This window comes from Jaculus jaculus, chromosome 6, assembly GCF_020740685.1.
Source record: "Jaculus jaculus isolate mJacJac1 chromosome 6, mJacJac1.mat.Y.cur, whole genome shotgun sequence".
Lineage (NCBI taxonomy): Eukaryota > Metazoa > Chordata > Mammalia > Rodentia > Dipodidae > Jaculus > Jaculus jaculus.
Window position 1 is genome coordinate 95,665,306 of NC_059107.1, and position 13,932 is coordinate 95,679,237.

The window sequence follows — 13,932 nt, forward strand, 5'->3', positions numbered from 1 at the left end:
CAGAAGGTCACTACAACACCATGTATACCCCAAGCTCCTTGACAGCAAGTTCAATTCTTATTTGCATTTGGGTCCATGTTGCCTGGCACAGACCAGACACTCAGGCAATGGCTATTGGTTAGTGCCTTTCATCAATGTTTGCTAAATAGATGCAATAAGGCAAGTACAGCTGCCCTGGACATCAAGATGAATCCAGCCAGGACTCCTGCCCAGAAAGACTCCATGGACGACAGTCTTGTTGAGTGAATGAATGAATGAATGAATGAATGGGTGGGTGGGTGGATGGATGGGTAATTGACAGATGGTAATCAAGGCCCTTTCTTGGGAAGCCTCATAGGCCATAAAGCTTTTCATCAGCCTTTCCCGCTGCATGGTCAAGGATCAAATCCACGACATTTGAAATAACAAGGCTGCAGCTGCCAACAAGCTCCCCCTGAAAAGAAGTCATGCGGGGAACCACGCAGCTGTGAGCCTGCTCCTGGGGCCCCAAGGCCAGCGGTAAAACAAATGTCAGGATTAAAACACTGTTGGGAACAGTAGGAAAGAGAAATTAGGGGGATTTATGGCTAGACATGGGATAACCAAACTGACAGGGTAAGAGTAAGGACAGGACCCTGGGCAAAACAACAAAGCTGGTTCCCAGTTCTGGACAGGATCCTGCCAGCCCAGGAAGCCCCTCCCTGGAGACCATGCACCGGGCACCATTGCCCTGTCCTCTAGGAAGCTCTCAACTCTCTGCGTAATTAGATATACCCTTATACACATTCCTGAATCTAATGAATCCAGTTGAAGCAACTGAATTGTGGGTACAAAGGGCTTCTAAGAAATCCTCCCAGGGCTGGAGAGATGGCTTAGCAGTTAAGCACTTGCCTGTGAAGCCCAAGGACCCCAGTTGGAGGCTCGATTCCCCAGGACCCACATTAGCCAGATGCACAAGGGGGCGCACGTGTCTGGAGTTCGTTTGCAGTGGCTGGAGGCCCTAGAGCGCTCATTCCCTCTCGCTCTCGCTCTCGCTCTCTCTCTCTCTCTCTCTCTCTCTCTCCCTCCCTCCCTTCCTCCCTCTCCCTCTCCCTCTCCCTCTTTCTCTCTCTCTATCACTCTCAAATAAATAAATAAAAATAAACAAAAAAAAACATTAAAAAAGAAAGAAAGAAATCCTCCCAGGAGGCTAGTGGTGGTCAAGAAGCAGAGAAGTGATATTCCAGGTTTCTTAGACCAGACACTGGGGCAGCCTTTGCCAATGGCCCTTGGGCGCAGTCCATCCTCCACTCAAGAGGGTGTGCTTGCTGCCCTCTTTGGCTTTCTCGCCTGCTAAAATAGACCTTGACGACTGGCTCCCTCTTCCTGTGTCCCGTATGAATTCTCCTTGGGAAGCACAAAACCTGAGACTGTTGCCACAGCTGGGATTGGATGGGGGGCAGGAGGGGAACGCCTCCACATCCGTAACACCACCACGACTTCCCGGCCGTGCGCACTGACAGCTTTCCCAGTACGGACAGAGTTCTGTCCCTGCCTTACCAGGGGGACCCTGGAGCCAGAACTAGGGGCTTCTTCCCCTTGGCCTGCTCTTCCCCGGATAGGACATTGGTCTGCTCTGGAAGCAGAGGCCACGTGAGTGTTTCTTTCTCCTTCTTTTCCTTCTTTCTTTTTTTCCTTCTTTCTTTCTTTCTTCCTGGCTTTGTTGTTTGTTACTTGCTGTTTGTTGAGATTAAGTTTCAGTATGTAACCCAGTCTAACCTGGAATTCATGGTGATCCCCCTGTTTCACTTCCTGAGTTTTAGGATCACAGTGTGTGCCACCACACTAGATTATTTTTTCTTCTCTTTTATGTAAAACAGTCTTACATTAACCAAAAAAAAAAAAAAAAAAACAAAAACACCTTTATAGCCACTTGCCTCCAAATGCAGCCCTGCTGACTCTATCTAGATCATACATGAGGGCATCTCACCTGGGGCCCAGGTAATGACCAGCTGGGTAGATCAGCGCCACTGCAGAAGCCAGAAAGACCCCGAAACCCCACAGGCTGGCCATTCCCTACAAACTCATTGCTTGGGGACATGAAAAAACTTGGGGGCCTATGGCAACTGGCAGCCTTCGACTGGGAGACCCTGAGAAACCTCTCTGTGCCCTTAACCCTTCATAACTCCTCCCCACCCCCAGAAACTCAAAATGGAGTCAAGCAGGCATTTTCCCAGGGTTGGGTGCAGCGGAGAGAGAAGTTGGCTGGCTATGGAGACTACAAATGCTCTGGCTCTGACGCATGAGGCAGAGACCCCCAGGGACAGACAGTGGAGAGACCAGGCCTAATTCTGAGGGCAGAGCCTTCTGGCCCATGGAACCCAGAGAGCACAGCCCCAACGTTAACCCTCGAGCTCCGTCCTCCTCTATCTGCCCCAGGACCTGTGGGCAAACCCTGTCTGCGCAAACCTTCCCCTCTCCCGTCTGCACCGTCTGCCCTGTGGGCACATGCTGGAGCACTGAGGGGTGGAGTTCCCTGGCAGTGCCCAGGAAGGAGCACTGGTGTTCACCTGCCATGTGAGGGATCAGGCCCAGCTGCAGGCGGGCAGCTGCACAGCCCATCTGTCTCTAGCAAAGAGGAGACGGCGCTGCTACAGGTTCAGGGGGGGAAGAGGGTGTTCTTGAAGGCTGGCCCCAAACCCTCCCCTCACACTGCTTTCTCTCCCTGCAGTATTGCCCAAGCAGCATCATCAGGGCCTCCCAAGAAGAAGGCTGCCAGGCTCCTGCCCAAAAACTTGTTTCACCTCTGCCATGCTCTCAGGGACAGCGGCCCGGGCACGAGCCTGGGCAGGGAAGTGAGCAAAGCCATCCAGCTCTAAGAGATCACGCTTGCTTGATGAATCCAATACCCATGACCATGTACGTTCCCACAACAGTCTCTGGAAATCTATTCAGGTCCCTGGGCATCTAGCCCATGCGTGAAGTTTTCTGCAAATAAGGAGAAGGCCTTAGGGCTAGGAAGCAGCTCAGTGGAAGAGTGTATGCCCAGCATGGGTGAGGCCCAGGGTTAAAGCTCCAAAACGACAAGGAAAATTAGAAAGGATACCTCTTTCTACAAAATATGTTGGCAATAATAATGATGAAAAGCCAGGCATGGTGGCACATGCCTTTAATCCCAGCACTTATGAGGCAGAGGTAAGAGGATCACTGTGAGTTTGAGGCCACCCTGAGACTCCTTAGTGAATTCCAGGCCAGCCTGGGCTAGAGTGAGACCCTACCTCAAAAAAAAAAAAAAGAAGAAGAAGAAGAAAAGTAAAAGGAGGCCTTATTAGACACTGGGTCTAAGCTCTTCCCTAAGCTCCACAGCGTCATGGTCCATATTTAGGGGAGGCTGTGGGACACCCCCAGCTCCAGCACAGCACTGAGACATACTGCCCTCCGTCACCCTGTAACGGGCATCCTTTGTGCCCTGGACCCTTTCCCATGAGCATCCTTCAGACACCTGCCCCCCCACCTCCGCCCACAGTACTCTCTGCACCTTGGAAATAGGAGCCTGAGACAGAGCTTCAGACGCTCAGCGTCCACCTTCAAGTAAGTCATCCGGGGGAGATGGGATTCTAGAGACTTCTCACCAGGGAACCAAGCCAATTGCTCAGAATGAATGACAAAAGTATTTTATTGGAGACAAAGAGAAGGAAGAACAGAATTGTGTGAGACACTGAGCGGTCCTTGTCCTGACCTTGCAGAGCAAGGCAACGGAGGATGAGCTGGGTTCTGACGCAGATGGATATCCGGGATCGGGTGGAGGACAGCATGGCTGTTCTGCAGATGGAGCTTCCGGTCATTGTCCCCTCTGTCCACACAGGTGAAAACAGATATCTCCTCCTATTCCGGGGCAGGGGTGGGGGGGCTTCCAGACCCAAGTTGAGAAGAAGCTACCAAACTCCAAGAGATGCAGAGTCCACATCCCAGCCAGGGAAATGGTCTCCAGCAGAGAGCCCAGGACCAGACCAAGGGGACTCTCACAGGATGAGCACCAGGGAGGGAGGGTGGAGGTGAAATGAAGGAGGTACAGGGACCCCAGGGCAGACTGGCTGGACTCAGGACCTGTAGGGCCTGTGTCTCCTCTATCGCTGGGACCTCTTGGTCAGGGTGGTGGTAGAAATGATCTTGCTCCCGGTACTGCCGCTGACGCCACCACCATACCCAAAGCCACTTCCGGAGCAGGAGCCAAAGCCACTCCCCAGGCCAAAGCCTCCACTGATGCCTCCGATGCTGGCACTCCCGCCAACTACCGCTGCAAGAAAAGCAAAGGACACAGTGATTTCCACGACGCCAGGGGTCCCCGGCCCAGACTAAGGAGGACAAGCGGGATGACGGCCCACAGCAGTGCAGGAGTACTCACAGATGCTCACGGCACTCTGGCATTCTCCAGACATCCTGTGGGGAGAGAACGAGTCTTGAGCCACAGAGAGCCTAGAGCACCCCGCCCTTCAATACGCAAATCTCTTGAGCCTAACCCGGCCTTGAGCAGCCACATACTGGGCTGGGGGTGAATTGTTCTCTACTCATCCCAGTTCTGGATGTGCCAACCTAACGCTGAAGCAGGTACAGACACAAACTCAGACCCCAGGCCTCCGAGTCCCTGAGGGTCCCACCTGTCTCTTCTCACCTGCACTCCTCGCCCTCCAGCAGCTTGCGGTAGGTGGCGATCTCGATGTCCAGGGCCAGCTTGACGTTCATGAGGGCCTGGTAGTCACGCAGCAGCCGCGCCAGCTCCTCCTTGGTCTTCTGCAGGGCGGCCTCCAGCTCGGTACGCTTGCTGTAGGCGTCTTTGAGGGCCAGCTCCCCACGCTGCTCCGCATCGGCCACAGATGCCTGCAGAGTCTGGCACTGGATAGAGTACCAGGCGGGCAACAGCAGTGCCATCAGCGCCCTGAGTTCCAGAGCTTCACACCCGTCCCCTTTCTTGGGGCAGCTTTCCTTGGGTTACGATGTCGGGATTCTGTCTGTCCTTTCAGGAGTCTCATTCACTCTAGACAGAGCCCACCCATGTCCCCACCGGACTGGTGAGAGAAAGATGAACAAAACCCAGTGAGGATGAGTCAGGAACCCTGTGTACTGGGGGGTCATGTCACATGAACTAGGATACTGCTGAGGGGATCAGAGTGTGCTGCTGTCACGAGCTACCAAGGCCTTGCAGATTATCTTGGGGGGTCCTCCAGTCCAGTGCTTCATCTGATTGTTCCCCAGAAAGGTGTCTACACTCACCTGCTTCTTGACGTTCTCAATCTCTGCCCTCAGTCTCTGGATCATCCTGTTGAGCTCTGAGATCTCATTCTTGGTACTCTTCAGGTTGTCACCATATTGGTCAGCTGAGGTCTGGAGCTGCTGGACCTGAGAGTGAAGGAGAACAGAGATTCAAGGGTCAGAGATTGTATAACAGGGACGAGTGAGGGCAGCCACGGGTGGCAGAGGCAATACCAATGGCACATAATCCCAGATCAAACCAGGATTTGTGATGCCTAGAGAATCCACTTATCTCTGACTGTCCTTGTCTTTTAGTCACCAGTCATAGACATTAAAAGCAGAGTCCCAGAGCCAGCCCCTCTCCACACACACACACACACACACACACACACACACACACACACACACAGTACCTTGGTCTGGTACAGGGCCTCAGCCTCGGCCTTGCTCCTCTGAGCGATGTCCTCATACTGGGCGCGGACTTCGGCGATGATGCTGTCCAGGTCCAGATTCCGGTTGTTGTCCATGGACAGCACCACAGATGTGTCCGAAACATGTGTCTGCATCTGAGACAACTCCTACAAGGCCAATGTCTCATATCAGCCCCTGACCGCTGACACCAGACTCCTATTGCTATGGAAATGGCTATGAGAGAGGTCTAGTGGAAGCAGAGTTGAGATGTTCAATGAGCAGGAGAGGGAAAGGGGCAAAATGAAGGCTGTCATGTTCCTAGTCTTGACTGCTTCCAAGAGCCATAAGCGCTCCGTGTCTGATGGGGAAGGTGCCTCTGGCGTTGGACAGAGGGGAATGGAATGCCCCCTTTCCACTACAAGTATGGTGGACAGCAGTGAATTCTCCCTGTGCAACCTCTAGCTCTAGGACATCCGGTTTCCAGGAGCTTTCTGTTGAGCCTCTCTTCATGAACTTGCCCTGACGATCTAAGGTGATGGAATGCTTTGAAAATCATGAGACCCAGCCTGCAGCCTATAGATCGGGGGTTCCCCTCCACTGGGTGGAGGATGGAGGCCTCACCGCTTCATAGAGGACTCTCAGGAAATTGATGTAGTCATTAAGGCCATCCACCTTGGCCTCCGACTCCACCTTGGTCATGTAGGCAGCATCCACATCCTGAAGAGAAAGGGGAAGAAGAAGGGAGGGGGTCAGGAGTTACAATGGGGCCAGGTCATCGATGCCTATGAATGTCTTACTAGCACTTGGGAAAGACTATGCGGCACCAGTGAGGTGTCAGGAGGAATCATTTGATAACATTCTTCCCCCAAAGCAGTCAGAAAACATGACAGTTCACTGTCCAGATGGGCTTTCCTCCCGCGGTGACTCCCTTAAGACTGGTTCCTTTGCCCACTTCCTTTGACTTCACAGACACCGACAGAGCCAAGAAAGGCTTCAAAGAAAAAGCAGGGAGCAGCCCAAACCATGACTCAAGCCAAGGGCCGCTCCCAACCAGGAAGGACCCTCCCTGCAGGCTCTTCCCTCCATCCTTCTTCTCGTACCTTCTTGAGGACCACAAAGTCGTTCTCTGCAGCAGTGCGCTTGTTGATCTCATCTTCATACCTGCGTGGAGGCACAGAAAGGAAGACAAGGGGGCCCCCTGAGACAGTGGTTCCCCCTCTCCACTGCTTGCTTAGGCTATGAGTAACATTTCCCATGGTCCTATATCTATATCCATTCCGTGTACGTGTATTAGTTAACATCTATGAAGCTAATACTCTGGGGCTGGTTTCCTCAGAAATTTAAAAAAAAAAAAAAAAGCTTCAAAAAGACTTCTCAAGGCTGGAGAGATAGCTAAGTGCTCAAAGGCACATGCTTGCAAGAACCGATCTCCTGGGTTCAATTCCCCAGTGTCCGTGTAAGCCAGACACACACAGGGTGGCACATACATCTAAAGTTCATTTACAGAAGCAAGAGGCCTTGGTGTGCGCTCTCTCCTCTCTCTCTCTCTCTCTCTCTCTCTCTCTCTCTCTCTCTCTCTCTAAATAAAAAAAAAATAAAAATGTTTAAGGGGCTGGAGATATGGCTCAGCAGTTAAAGGTGCTTGCCTGCAAGGTCTGATAGTCCAGGTTCAATTCCCCAGTACCCATGGAATGCCAGATGCACAAGGATGGTGCATGCATTGGGAGTACATTTGCAGTAGCAAAAAGCCCAAAAGTGTCCATTCCTTCTCTGGATCTCTCTCTCTTTCTTTCTCTTTCCCTTTCTCTGCTTGCAAATAAATAAAAATAAATTTTAAAAAGATATTATAAAAAGACTTTTCAAGAGACAAGATATAAGGAGAAAACTAGCAACAATCTAATGGATTCTATTAAATCATTGGAAAAACTGTCTTCTGGGCCATTTGGCAGATTAAATTCTTAGAGATGTTACCAATGTCCCAGTTCCCTTTACTTGGAGCGTGAATGAGTTGAGAGAGGAGGCTGGTGTTCATTTTCTCAGCCCCATATATAAAGCTCAAAATTAGAGCTACTGTGTGTTGAGTGCCCACTACATGTCCAGCATTGTGTCTGCTCTCTCTATCCCATTTAATTTCATTCAGTTCTTACAACCTATAAGGTAAGAATATTAGCCCCATTAAAGATTAAGACAACCCTGAGATGTGAGCTAGCTCATCAAGGCCACATAGCTACTAACAAAGGAGTCGGTCTGGAATCAATTCCATCTGTCTTTCTCATCTATACTACCAAAGATACATTTGGTTTCTACCTTGTTTGTGTGTGCCAAAGCCACAAACCTGAACCTGCTTGAAACAACTTGTGGTTACTTGGTCTTATCTTTTGAAAACATGGCCATGTGGACACAGAGAACACCTTACAGGAACTTCTTGGGCCACTTGGTATCACTCGGAGCTTGGGAGCCTGAGCCAACCGGGGGTCTGGGCCCTGCTTCCCTCACGTACTTGGTCTTAAAGTCCTCCACGCTGTCCTGCATGAGCTTCAGCTCGGACTCCAGGCGTCCTTTGTCATTCAGCAAAGTGTCCAGCTGTTTCCTCAGGGCGCTAAGGTAGGTCTCAAAAAAGGGGTCCAGGTTTCTGGGGGATGTGGTGGTTGTCTGCTGCTGGAGGAGGTTCCATTTGGTCTCCAGAACCTTGTTCTGTTGCTCTAAGAACCGCACCTGTGTTGGAAAAGCCACCAACCAACTGGTGAGGGCGGGAGGCTTTGGCAGGAGGGACTCTGAGGCCAGCACCAGCCCAGATGGTCCAGGAAACCAAGCCACCTAAGAGCCAGAGCCCCTCAGGTAGGGCCACCACATGGCAAACCCAGGGCGTCAACACAGCTGCTGGCTCCACAGCAACCAATGGGCCTGGTAACTGTGGAGAACGGAGCAGCAGAGCCACACGGCGGCAGGAATAGCTTCCTAACCATGGCGGACATGCTCAAGGACAGACGACGGCTATGAAATAAGATGCTTCTTCATGGCAAAGGAAAGACAAAGTAGCTAAAGACATTCAAGACAAGCAAGCTGGTGCATGTGTGTAAGCCCGGCACCTGGAAGGTAGAGGCAGGAGGAACCCGAGTCTGAGGTCAGCCTGAGCTATGTGGCAAGACCCCATCTTAAGCCTGGCATGGTAATCAATGCCTGCCATCCCAGCACTCGGGAGGCCAAGGCAAGAACATCTCAAGTCTAAAACCAGGCTGGGGGCTGGAGAGATGGCTTAACGGTTAAGGTGCTTGCCTGCAAAGTCTAAGGACTCAAGTTTGATTCCTCACTACCCACATAAGCCAGATGCACAAGGTGGTACATGCATTTGGAATTACTTTGCAGTGGTTGGAGGCCCCGGCACACCCATTTTCTCCATATCTCTCTCCCTCCCCCCCCAAATAAATAAATAAATTTAGAGCCAGGCCAGGTGCGGTAGCGCATGCCTTTGATCCCAGCACTCAGGAGGCAGAGGTAGGAGGATCTCTGTGAGTCCGAGGCCAGCCTGAGACTACACAGTGAATTCCAGGTCAGCCTGGACCAGGGTGAGACCCTACCTCGAAAAAACATTTTTAAAAAAGAAGGAAAGGAAAGGCAGGGCCCCACCTCCTCTTCCCTTCCAAGAGCTCCAGAAATGAGCAGTTTCTCCCAGAGTCAGGAGCAGGAACAAGGCCCCGGTGACCTGAGACCCTGCCCTTAGCATCTGTCTCTGGTGACCTGAGACCCTGCCCTCAGCATCTGTCTCCTTCCCAGGCAAAGCTGGCGAGGCTGTCTTCAGCTCCCAGAACTGCAGTGCCAATAACTGAATCATCAGGTGTCAACTGCTATTTCCAAAACCAAAACGTGAAGAAACACAGGGACACTATAAACCCACTTTTTTGCTGAGGCGAGGTGACAAGAGCCACAAAAAAAAGCAGAGTAGGGGTGCGGTTCAGAGGTCCAGCGCTTGTCTGACATGGTCAAAGCCCTGTGTTCAAATCCTAGCACTGCAAGAGAACCAAGAAGCCCCATGATGAGAACTGTGAGCCTTGTGCATGCCATCCTCTCACAGAATGGACAAAGAGACGATTGCACTTCACAGCTAAAAGCAGAGCCCCTTGGGGTGGCCCAAGGGTTTCTCCAGCGCCAGGAGCCCAGGGCCAGACTCCAGCCTCAGAACCAGGACCAGGGCTGGCAACAGCTGGCTCCTACCACCTTCACCCAGGCCGCAGCTCACGCACCTTGTCGATGAAGGAGGCGAACTTGTTGTTCAGCGTCTTGATCTGCTCACGCTCCTCAGTGCGGACCTTCTGGATCTCAGGGTCAATCTCCACATGCAGGGGCGTTAGCAGGCTCTGGTTGATGGTGACCTCCTGGATCCCCCCGGGAGGGCACACAGGGAAGCCAGGACCACCCCGACCATTGAAGGAGCCTCCGAATCCGCCTCCAAAGCTGCCGGCCCCGAAGCCTCCTGCGCCCCCAAAGCTGCCAGCGCCGAAGCCTCCTGCACCCCCAAAGCCGATGCCTTGGCGGGACCCAGCCACACTCATGGAGATGCTCTTGTGTCCCCCGAGGTTGTAAAGGCTCCTGCTGCCAAAGCCTCCGGAGGAGCAACGGCCTGCACCCCCGGAAATGGAGGCCGAGCTGAAGGCCACCCTCTTGCCCCCGCCAACAACGGCTGAGCCACAGCTGAAGCCTCGGGATCCACCCCGGACACTCTGCTGTCTGGCAATCATGGCTGATAGAGGAGACAAGCTAGGAGCCAAGGACAGAAGGAGGCAAGAGGGGCCAGTCCGTGAATACCAGAGCCGCCAGCCCGAGAGTCTTATATGGGCTGGAGTGACAGGGCTTGGTTGCAGGGGCATAAAGGGAAAAATCCAAAGCATCTCTGGGCTTGGTCTTTGGCACAGGCCCATCCTTCTTGCACCTGCTGAACATGTCACTAAACACACCTACTAAAGTCACTGGGAGGGCACAGGTTACGGTCCCATCCCTTTCCTGAGCCAGCACCCCAGGGCTTTCTGTAATCACACAACCTTTCTGGTTCAGCTGAGCAGCACCCCCACCCCCCGCTGCCTGTCCAGCTCCCTGGCTGACCCACCGAGGCTCCCCCATCCAGACAAGACATCTTATCACTCCTCCTCTCATAGCGTCAAATCAAGTACCTGCCTGCCACGACCAGTCTGCACACCCTGACCTGAGCAAGTCACCCTCGGAGCTCAGCCATGGCACTCAGAAGTTGGAAATAATATAAATATTTACCTTCCCTCTCAGGATGAAGAGGGATCGTGAATCACGGGGTGCTTGGTAAGCTGTCAGAAACTGTTTGCACAGTTGGTATCACCGTCGATCTTTTCCTCGATGTGTCGTCGATCCTGGGCTTACATGGATGGCAAATGCTCCTCAGTTACAATTCCGACCCAGAGGCCTTCTAGAAGACCCAGATGCCCCTCAACTTGACCAAAAACTACAGGGAACCTGCCGCACATGGAGCATATACAGGAGAGGAAGAGGCAGGGGGCCTCCACCCCTCCTCTTGAGAGCAGGCCCGCTTCCTCCTGCTCGGGACTCCCCTTGCCTCCCGGGGTACAGGAGGAGTCTGCTTTAGGCTTTGGGTGGGCTTGACATCATGCATGCAGCAGCAGCCCCAGGTTTGCTTGGCTCCCCCACAACAGAGCTTGTTGTTTTCCACCAGCCTTCAGGGCAGAAGATCCTAATTTTTTTTTTGTTTATTTTCTTGGTTTCTTTTTTTTTAAACAATTTTTATTTGTTTATGGGAGAAAGAATGGGCCTGCCAGGGCCTCTACCCACTGTGCTGCAAACGAACTCCAGACACATGTGCCACCATGTGCATCTGGCTTACATGCGTCCCTGGGAATTGAGTCTGAGTCCTTAGGCTTCCCAGGCAAGTGCCTTAACCACTGAGCCATGTCCCCAGCCCAGGCCTAACTTTTTGGTGCTAAGGACTGCTTTGGCAGAACAGTGACATCACAGGGCCACGCCTACCAGCCATGGTTGAGATGTAAAATCCTAGCTTCAGTCCTACAACTTACATTCTTCCCCAATCACTGCAACTGATCTGCGTTCAAGCCCTACACACACACACACACACACACACACACACACACACATGCGTGCACACACACACGTACGCACATACCACCTTGTTGCTAGCTAGCAGTACAGCCTGGGACAGGTCTCCTGGCCCCTCTGAACCCAGACAACTCATCTCATCTACAAAACAGGACACATGCCTCATAGCTAATAGGATAAACTATCTATAACACCCAACACACGGAAGGCCAACGGGCATTCATTCTGGCCCCATCCAGGCCTTGCCACCACCTCTGAGAAGGGGGAATCAAGCGAACCTCCCCTCAACCCCGCATTTACGGAATACCCCTGTCGTGAGAAAGAGCAGCCACCGGCACCCAGATATTCCCACAAGCCTGAGCGTCCCCCAAAAGTGGACAGCTCTCCCAGTTCCCAGACAGGGGAGCACAGGGCTGGGGAGAGGGAAGCCGGTGAGCAGGAGTCAGGCCAGCAGCTCATCCTCCCCAGCCCTTTACCTCCGCCCCACAGCTGGCCTTGGATCAACCTGCTCAGAGGGTTGGGGGCTGAGGCAGGGCCAGGAGCTGGAGCCCAGGCACAAGAGAAGGCTCCAGAGACCACCAGCAACCTGAGAAGGTGAGTATGCCAGAACAAAGATCTTCTACAGGGAAAGGTCTGGACTTCTGGCCACCCCACCCTCAGCTTTTGCTGAACACTGTCTTTGAGCCAGACTCCTGTGCCTTTCAGGATGAAGAGACTCAAAGTGGTGCATGCGTCTGGATTGTGTTTGCAGCAGCAAGAGACCCTGATGGGCCCATGCTCACTCTCTCTGCCTCTCTCTCTCTCTCTCTCTCTCTCTCTCTCTCTCTGTCTGTCTCTCCCCCCCCCTTTCTCTCTATCTCTCAAATAAATAAATAAAAATATTTAAAACTAAATAGGCATGATGGCACACATCTTTAATCCCAGCACTTGGGAGGCAGAGGTAAGAGGATCACCGTGAGTTTGAGGCCATCCTGAGAGACTACATAGTGAATTCCAGGTGAGCCTGGGTTAGAGTGAAAAACCAACAAATAAGTAAATAAATAAAGGTACACACAAGGAAGACTTGTCCAAGCAAGGGGGGTGGGGGGTCTGCCCTATGGTGATAGGGGCAGAGAACATTTCTTTCTAAAATAGATGTCTCCTTTTTAAGTGGGCCACAGGCAGGTGTTGAACAAGCATCTGCCTGGCAGTTACATGTGAGTGCTGCTCCCCACACTCGGCCAGAGCCCCGCGCACACGGCTTTTGCTATCACCCTCTGTGACCCTGCTTCCCCTGGCAGCTGGCCGACCCTTGGCTCTGAGGAGTAGGCCTCTGAGGGTGTGGACAGGGTGGGTGTGCTTGCCCAGGGCTTTCTGGGTGCAGGAGGCAAAGCCCTTCATTCAGCCTGGGATTATACATTCTGAGGCCTCTGCCGCTGTCAGCACAGCCTGGCGTGTGTGTATGGGAAAGTGCCCTGCCCTCCCGGCCCATCTTCATCCCTTACCCCTCTCAGTCACCCAACCCCAACCACCCCTCTGACTGAGTCACTCCAGGGAGCCAGAGCCAACAAGGGGATTGGAGACCCTGCGGGGGAAGGAGGTCAGCCCTTCAGGAAGAGGCCAGGACAGAGAAGGCAGGGTGCTTAGAGTCAGGTGTTGGAGCAGCTAGATCCACATGGTGTCCTGTCCCAGGCCTGGGTCAGCAGGGGCTTTCCAGCCCTTTCTGTAGCAAAAGCAAGCTGCAGCAAGCTCACAGGTGCCACTGGGAAAAGAGGGAAGCAGTGGCCGGTGTGGAGGAAGAGTGTGAGCCCCATGCTGCTGGTCTCCCCTCCTGTACCCCCCAACCCCCAAGCAACAATGAGGTCCTTGGGTTCCAGAACTCCATCTGGGCTCCCGCAAAATCATCACCAAGTTTGATGACACACTGATTAAAATGATCTCTACCAGGTAGGAGGATCGCTGTGAGTTCGAAGCCACGCTGAGACTACATAGTGAATTCCAGGTCAGCCTGGGCAAGAGTGAGACCCTACCTTGAAAAACCAAAAAGAGAGAGAGAGAGAGAGAGAGAGAGAGAGAGATGGCTCAAGACACTTAGTGGTTAAAGGCACTTGCAAAGCCTCATGGTCCAGATTCATTTTCCTGGGTTATGTGGGTTCACATTATCCATGTAAAGCTAGATGCACAGACTGGCATGTGTATCTAGAGTTTGTTTGCAGTGACAGGAGGTCATAGTATTCTCTC

At 52.6% G+C, this 13,932-nt stretch overlaps 1 protein-coding gene across 2 annotated transcripts; it reads right to left on the reverse strand.

The window, feature by feature from the left end:
- Positions 1-3,610: 3,610 nt before the first annotated feature.
- Positions 3,611-10,432, reverse strand: Krt4 (keratin 4). 2 transcript variants are annotated; one of them, XM_045152456.1, is made up of 10 exons: positions 10,121-10,432; positions 9,861-10,087; positions 8,120-8,334; positions 6,720-6,780; positions 6,241-6,336; positions 5,622-5,786; positions 5,230-5,355; positions 4,631-4,851; positions 4,364-4,398; positions 3,611-4,255 (listed from the first exon to the last, which is right to left on the reverse strand). In XM_045152456.1, the coding sequence occupies exons 1-10, from the start codon at positions 10,353-10,355 to the stop codon at positions 4,086-4,088; spliced, it is 1,551 nt and encodes a 516-aa protein (XP_045008391.1). In that variant the 5' UTR covers positions 10,356-10,432; the 3' UTR covers positions 3,611-4,085. The 2 variants fall into 2 exon arrangements, with proteins under 2 accessions (XP_045008391.1, XP_045008390.1); XM_045152455.1 differs by having other exon boundaries at positions 9,861-10,432.
- Between the last annotated feature and the right edge of the window lie 3,500 nt (positions 10,433-13,932).